This window comes from Haplochromis burtoni, unplaced genomic scaffold, assembly GCF_018398535.1.
Source record: "Haplochromis burtoni strain Fernald_Lab_line unplaced genomic scaffold, NCSU_Asbu1 Contig_362, whole genome shotgun sequence".
Taxonomy (NCBI): Eukaryota; Metazoa; Chordata; class Actinopteri; order Cichliformes; family Cichlidae; genus Haplochromis; species Haplochromis burtoni.
Window position 1 is genome coordinate 434,355 of NW_024582723.1, and position 8,105 is coordinate 442,459.

The window sequence follows — 8,105 nt, forward strand, 5'->3', positions numbered from 1 at the left end:
TCTCAAACTTTTACCAAGTATATTTGTCTAATTTCTAGTCAAAATATCTCATCACACTTAAAATAAGACACAATCAGCTACAGATCCCTGTAGCTATCCGCTATCAATGTAAATACATTGGATGTTTAGTGGTTGGAGTGGAGGATGTTTGTGCCTGCGGACGTCTACCACCAGCTCCAGCTCCACCAGTCAGTGCTCCCTGTCGTCCCCATCAGTGATGAGGCCAATTATTGCAGAGTTGTCGGAGAACTTCTGCAAGAAGCACTGGGTGGAGTTGTGGGAGAAGTCTGCAGTGTAGATAGTGAAGAGGAACGGAGCCAGAACCGTTCCCTGTGGGGCCCCCATACTGCAGAGGACCCTGTCCGACACAGCCCTGAGTTCTCACATACTGTGGTCGGTCGGTGAGTTAGTCCAGTATCCATGTTGTGAGGTGGTGGTCCACTCCTGCGATCTCTAGGATGTCTAGGGGTCTAAATGTATGAGTTAGTGCCATGTGAGTGGCTGATTAGATAACAATTAGGTAACAATCAGATATCCCAGTGTTTGTGTTGTGTAACTTTTTGTTGGCTAAAATTAGCTACCATTAGCTATTGCTATTAGCATGTGATGTTGTAAAAGTAAATCCCAAAGTGTGCTAAAAAAAAAAAAAGCTTTGTTATTAAGAATAAAAAGTTTTAATTTAAAGGAACCAAACGTTCTTCTTTCAAACCTTATCTCACTTTAAATGACTTTACTTCATGCCAAACAAAGTTTGCAATAAAGAAAAATCCAGTACAACAAAGGTGATTTTATTGGATTAACAAGAAAACATCAAATATACACTTCATTACAGTTCAGTTAAGATTAAAAGCCACTACATTATTTAAAATATTTAGTTTCAACAAGGCTTAGTGACTTTAAGTCCATAATATGCACAAAGTGGTCATTAAACAAAGCATGCAGTAGATATTCAGACATTTAGAAAATGGCGGCTAACATGAAACACATGCTCTTGAGAAAAACTCCTGAATGAGAATCAGTGCCAGCAGAAAATGCTGTAGTCACTGGCAGGATCTAAAACTCCTTTGGCGTCAACAGAGTAAACTGAATTATATAAATAAAAAACAGACCAATGTGAAACGTGAAAAACTGGAACTAAAAAAAGAAGAACTGGAGAATGAGAAATGATCACGTGAATACAGTTGTTTTGTGCTATCATATGTAGAAAATATTGACACATATTAATAGTTATATTATATAAATATAGCTAATGAATAATGTTACATTTAAATACACTACAGTCTACATTTAGTATTTTTTAAAAGACATTTTCTTTTAAACTCAAACAAAAATCAAGGGATAAATTCAGGTTTGGAAAGCACGGTTAACTCTGACCTAAAATAATAATAAACAAAAAGACTGGCACTGCTCTGACATCTGCGAGTTAAGTAAAAGTCAGTTAGCTTAGCTTAGCACAAAGACTGGGAGTCTAGCTACACAACACTGCATAAGAATCACAAAGTGTTGATTTTTTTTAATTGGTTATTTTTTTACATTAAACAAATGTATTAGGTTTAAAGGTGCTCACAGATTACTTGTGGACAATCTTAGAAGCTATTTCCACTAGTTCACAATGTCAGGCTAAGCTAACAAGCTACTGGTTAATGCTTCTCTGTTAAAACAGATGAAAGTGGTGTCAATCTTTCTTTGTAACTCTCTGGAAAGTGAATAAGTCTCCAAAAAGTCAAATCGTTCTTTTGATTTTTGACCATAAGAAGAAACGTCATAGTATCTGGCTTTCATTATGATGCCACCCAGAGTGCAGATACCCCACTTCCTGTTTGATGGCTGATCTGGTTTACTCGTCCACGCACACAGTCTAGTAAAAAGAAAACCGCAGTGCCGTTGTGAACCTGGAAGGACGCTCGCAGACTCACACTGGCCCACTGGCTGCCCTCAGACATCTGGCCAGATACCTGCTGGGCAACAGGGATAGGCCTCGATCCCTCTCCTGAACCCTCTAAATCACTTCGTCTGAGCAGAGTCACCTTGACCAAACTGCAGGAGTGAATGAGTTTGAGATCCAGAGCAACACTGACTGTACCGCTCTCTCTGAATACAAAATCTCGTCTCTGATCTGCGGATCCCTTCGCCAGCAACTCCATCTGGGTCACTTGAGGACTGGTCTGGTGGAAGAACAATGGCTTGTTACGAACTGCTCCAGAGAGAAGGCCGGTGTTAGCCACAGAGGCAGAAAGAGATGAAGAAATGGCAGCGGGAACCCAAACCAAACTGAGAATACTGATACCCGTTTCGTCACCAAAGAAGCGAACGTTGCACTGCGCAGGAGAGAGAATCTCAAAACCCAGTGTGTCTCCCGGGCCAACTTGGGCTGCTCCAGACAGTGCTATTGATGTGTCTCGGTAATGGACACCTGTTTTAAAGGCACGGAGCAGCTCCATGCTGGTTCCATTATGGTTGAGGTATGCCAAAATTTGGAAGCCCTCACTCACGCATGCCTGGCCCATCGAGTACAATGCCTGTTGGAATACAAAGCGCACAGTGCCACTCTCTGCAAACCGGATCCCGCGACCATCGTGAGTAAGTCCTACTACATAAGGGTCAGAGGTGGAGGTGGTACGGAAGACTGGGCGATAGTTTGTGTGGTAATGTGCAGAGACCATTGCCTGTGCTGTCATGGCAACCGCACCGGTGTCATGAGAGAGCCAGAGGAGGCTGAGTGGGGCAACGGAGGGGTCGAACAGCTGCAGACCTTCAGTGCTTTGGTTACAGTGGTGGGTGGCACTCCGGAGGAAGAGGGATATGATGTGACCTGGGGCGACCTGTGCTACCCCACTGATGCTAACACCTTGGAGCGATCTACCCTCCTGCTGCTCCACACGAACCCCACTGAGGTCACGACCTTCAGAGCCGGCTGTGTTGTTCATGCGCAGACACACTTGGATGAAGCTGCGGCAACCATGGGTCACTGAGAGATTCTCATCCAGCCATATGAGACCATGCTGTCTCAGAACCAGCTGCCCACTCTCAGTGGACACCACATCATCGCCTCTTCCCTGTATGTGAAGCTGCACACCGAGGAAGGCTTGAGCCAGCATGTGTCCTTTTTCCCCCTGCAGAGTCACATCTCCAGACCAGGACTGAGAGAGGGCACTGTGGCCGGCAGTATGGCCAGAGCAGACAGTGTCTGTGGTAAAAGTGCAAGGAGAGACCACCATGTCTCCATCACACTCATTGCAGGCTTGACACTCATCCATCTCTGAGTTGAAGAAGTAGCCGCGGCCACACATTCCTGAGTGTGCTTCTCCCTCTCTCATGTCCTGGCATCTGAATCCACCTGGTAAGCACAAATTATGAAAAGAACAAACAATTCTTCTCAAACATGGATATGTCTAGCAAATCAAGAAGCACTGACATAACAAAAATATTCAAATTTTTAAAGCAATTCAAAGCACCTGGAGTGTTGAGACACTTCTGTTGACCTCCGCACAGATCAGCTATTTCAAGACATTCATCTCTGTCCTGTAACAAACAAATGGAAACTTTCAGTTTGGAAGGTAGGATCAAGAGATGGGTTGCAAAGTAGCATGCAGATACTGCAACAACTCCAGGCAAGCACTGAAAAAGTACTGAACCAAATGGCCTACTGGTTCTAATATGGTCCACTGGTAAAAAATGTTTTCCTTTGCTTTGACAAACTTTGTGATAAACCTTTTATTGTAAGGCTCATAAACCCTACAATAAAACACGTTTTTTCCGCAAGTGCATAAAGTTCTAAATGAATAAACTAAACTTCAGTCAAAAGAAGACTGCCATTTCCAGCTGCCATCGTTTATATTCAGATACAAGTGACAACAGATATGGTATGATAAGATAGGACATTTTAAGTATAAAAAGGACCTGGGGTTGATATGGTTTGCAAAGTGGCTTTTAGTGGCAGCAGCAACTTTAGCCAAGCTAAAGCAGCTTAACTAGCCCACTCTGAATGAAATTTGCCAATGTGGATGCACAAAAACACATCAGCATAGCCATCAGTTGATTTTGTCTGATTTAGATAAACTTTCAGCAGCTGTTGCACAGGGATTCCAGACTAAGCTTCACTTGGTGGCCTAACTGATCTGATGTTACATTTTTGTCAAGCTGATTTGTCACCGCTTTCCTGTATGTGGTTAAAAGACATGCTAACACATGCTAACCTGGCAGATCCTGTCTGCATGTACTGAACACTGGGCGACCAGGAAGAATCCAGCAGGACAGACGGTGCACTTCTCACAGCGAGGACGGCCACTGCTGTAGCCACAGTACTCATCAGGCCCACAACTGCCACAGGTCAAAAGGGGCCGACCCACCTAATGGCATTAAACACAATGATACTTAGAACCATGGTAGTCAAATATAATATTTTGATATTAGAATGCTTGACATAATGTTCACATAATGCACTCCAGTTAAAGAAATATGTTGATGCTAAAGTTAAAAATTGACAAAAAAAATTGTAATATTTTATTTAATTTTTTTATATTCAGTGACAACAAGGGATATTTTAAGCATAAAAACAGGAAGGTGAGATTGATATGGGTTGCAAAGTGGCTTGCAAAGGCGGCCACAAGTCTATGCAGGCTACAGCAGCTTAACAAGCCCAAAATTGTCAAGTATGAATAGAAGTACACTCAGATTTGCTCATTTAAGATTCTCCTATAGTGCAATTTATGCTTTATATGACAGTTAGATCTCTTACATCTCATCACTACTGTAAACACATTTATAATTTAGCTTAAGGCTCACCTCCATCACAGTGGCCTCCATGTCCACTTTGTGCAAAGAGAGAGCCTGCTGTGCTTGGTGAGCTCTAACCTGCCCACTTAAGGTTTCCATGCGACTGTCCAGCTCCCCCTGGAGGTTCTGGAAAGATGTTTGTTTGATGCTGTCCATCAGTACGTTGTACTGAGCCTTTACCTGGAGGAAGAGAGCACTACTTGTATAACACTTTGGAATTGTCTTATTTCTTCACTTTGCTAGGAAATATTGTCCTTATCTGATTCATAATGAAACTGATCTGTTTCAGGGAGTTGAGAAAAAGAATATAATTTCAGTGGATTAGGTGCTTTCTATGCACTTTAAAAAAAACCCAAACTTAAATACTGCCCCAAGACTATGGGACTACTGATATCTCCCTCATTATCAGTCACAGCAGCCTTACTTGCTCCATCTGCTCATACATCCTCCTCTGCTGGTCAAGTATTTCTCTCTGCTGGTTGACCAATGTTCCTTGCTGCTCACTGAGCAGCCTCTGTAGCTCCTTGACCTCGTTTTGTTGGCCTTTGAGGGCCTCGACGAACCTTTCCTGACTCTTAGACAGCTGCAACTGCAGGACTAGAGCATCCTCTGAGGGAACGTCATTGTTCCCTGTAGTAAACAAAGAAACCTGTTACATAGCAACTGAAGTGATTATCATTTTTAGTTTATTTCTCTTTGAATTTTCTGACCAATCGCTTGCAAACTGATACCCACCTGGTTTCATGTCACATGTCAGCTGAATCCATGCTCCACGTTGCGACCCAAGTTCTGGGAGCTCGTCCAGAAATTGTGCCGCTCTGTCCGTCACATGAACTGGTGACGAGCTTCCTCTCCCGTCGTCTCCTTGCGTGCTGCAGCCGTCTCCAACGCAAAGCTTACCGTTCCTCTGGCGCATCCGGGAGGGCAGTTTACATCCAATGCCTTTGCACTCCCGCGTTGCGCTGTCATCACTCGTGGGGCGATGAGAGACAGTCGTCGGACAGGTGCCCCCGGCGCAGCCAGGGTGGAACACCTCCGCCGTGATGGTCCTCGGGTTCGTCCTCCTGGTGCCATCCGTACCTGCCGCCTGCGTAAAGCCTCCGTGCTGAGGCTGGATGACGGTGTACGGTGCTAAGGGCGCGCTCTGTGGTTTGTGCTGACGGAAATGAGCGTCGTGTTGGTAAGTCGGATAGGTTTGTCCTTGCCTGGATTGTGCAGAGTGGTCAAACTGCCGTCGGGACGCGGATGTGTCCGTGCGCCCTTGGCACTGCGCTCCTACGCACGGTCTGCTCCAGTCGTGACCAGGAAAGCAGCGCGGTCCTCGGCATGTGTCCGATACACTCCCCGTGAAGAACAGAGTTGTGACAAAAAGTGAAAATATGAGAGAGATTCCTGCCATGTTGCAATCCTTAAAGGTAAAAATGTAAAACATCCACGTTTTAATGGGGGCCTCAGAGCATCAGAGCGTCCTTCAGACTTGTAGATACTGTTTGATCATCTCTTTAAGAAAATATCCATCATATCAGTAACTGCAGGATCAGCAATTGCCAGTAAGAACCGTAAGCAACTGCGCACTCGTCCAACTAGCCTCCATTGCGCACGAATTCAGACCCCTTTGCCCCTTCTGTGGATAGTTCGGTCTAGTCCACATGTGGCGCTCAATGCTTCTAATTGGCACCAGGTTTTGCTCCTAGTCTTAAATTAACCCGTAGCTTTCCCGGACATACCACTCTGCCGAGTCACTCCATTCCTACTCAAGCACCGCATATTTGCACTATCCTTAGGTTATTTTTATTCTCACACTTGGGATGGTCAGTCATAAGCACTTTTACACACATACAGCAGTGACGTGGAGCCTCTAAAAGGAATTTCACGGACTGTTTACAGAAGCTTTCACATGTAACTCTTTCTTTTTTCGCCCTTTACGATTGATTTGGATGACAAGATTAACCCTGTGGCTTTTTAACAAGCCCCGTCAGAATGAAAAACTTTAAATGACATCAAAGCTTTGATCTCCTCTTTGGTTCTGGGTAGAGTGCTGACTTCTAAACACAACTCTGGTATATTACAAAGCTGGAGTCAAAACGGCTTCTCCTGTAAAATGTAAACTCTATTACATTTTATTGCCACTCTCATTTCCCTTCTCTGACCCCACATGGCTTTGATTAAAGCTTTAACCCACATTAGAAGCACTTAAATGCTACCCTCTCTTCTTATTTTCACAGCAAAATGGCATTCGCCCTCTCATCATACACCAAGGAAGCCTGTGTGTAGCTGCACATTACTTTCTTGTAAATCAACCAGAAGAAGAGCTTACAAACAGCCACGATAGATGTCCTGAGCTGGCAATGCAGACATTCTCAAAAGGCTGTACAGAGGGCTTAAAGTGCAATGTGCACACACATATGCACAGTTGCCAGCTAATGCCGGAGGTGCAACACATAAATTAGCAAGTGTGAGACCACATAGGACTCTGAATATGGTGACAAGTCTCAGTAACGCTGAACAAAGGTTCACAGTGATTAAAAGCCAGATGGGGGGGTCTTCTATTATCTGAAAAGCCTCAGTACAAAAATATTTGTTACAGTTTTTACATTATTAGATTTTACACATTCTATCTGCACATCTGCACAGCAGTGCTTTAAATATTAAACACACTACACTGCATTGTCTACAATCGCACCTCTGCACTAAGTCGTGTGCATTTTATTTGTGATCGTGCAAAAACAAAGCACCAAAGGAGAAAAAAAAGTACACCACATCTTAAAATGACAGACAGATAAAGAAGAGATGTCATCCTGATGAATCATGTTTATTCTATGCATCTATTCCAGCAGCTCTTTCGCTTTCCTCTGCGCTTTGCTCGCTCACATTTCAAAGTTGTCAAATACGATTTTGTTTGAGGACTTAAAGCTGTTTGCACCACTCCACTCTACTCCACTCCACTCCACCACTGTCCATAAACAATCTTTGGTAGAACATCGTGCTGTTGTTCCCTTAAGTAAACATTAACATATGGCCGTGCAGCAGGGAGTCAGTACATTTAACATTTAATGACAAGAAACAGTTTCATCTTATCAAAACCACTTCGCATCAGGGAAAAGCTGAAACATGCGCACCACTCTCCTAAACTCAAAACAGCATTTTGTTTTATTGTAATCTGCAGGGGTTCTGTGTAGTCTATTGCACTGAATATAATAAATATAAGATCTGTTTTCATTCATATTTCAAAATGTTCTAATCCTTTGTGTGTGTTTTCTAAAAGACCTTTTGTTGTACGACGTTTTCAAATGATTTCCCACCAATCAACCTCGTAAATATTATGTAGA

At 43.5% G+C, this 8,105-nt stretch overlaps 1 protein-coding gene across 1 annotated transcript; it reads right to left on the reverse strand.

The window, feature by feature from the left end:
• Nucleotides 1–767: 767 nt before the first annotated feature.
• On the reverse strand, nucleotides 768–7,181 carry si:ch211-252f13.5. The gene is made up of 6 exons (XM_005943200.3): nucleotides 5,512–7,181; nucleotides 5,201–5,406; nucleotides 4,786–4,956; nucleotides 4,197–4,349; nucleotides 3,456–3,522; nucleotides 768–3,337 (listed from the first exon to the last, which is right to left on the reverse strand). Exons 1-6 carry the CDS (start codon nucleotides 6,206–6,208, stop codon nucleotides 1,782–1,784), a joined length of 2,850 nt encoding a protein of 949 aa, XP_005943262.1. The 5' UTR covers nucleotides 6,209–7,181; the 3' UTR covers nucleotides 768–1,781.
• Between the last annotated feature and the right edge of the window lie 924 nt (nucleotides 7,182–8,105).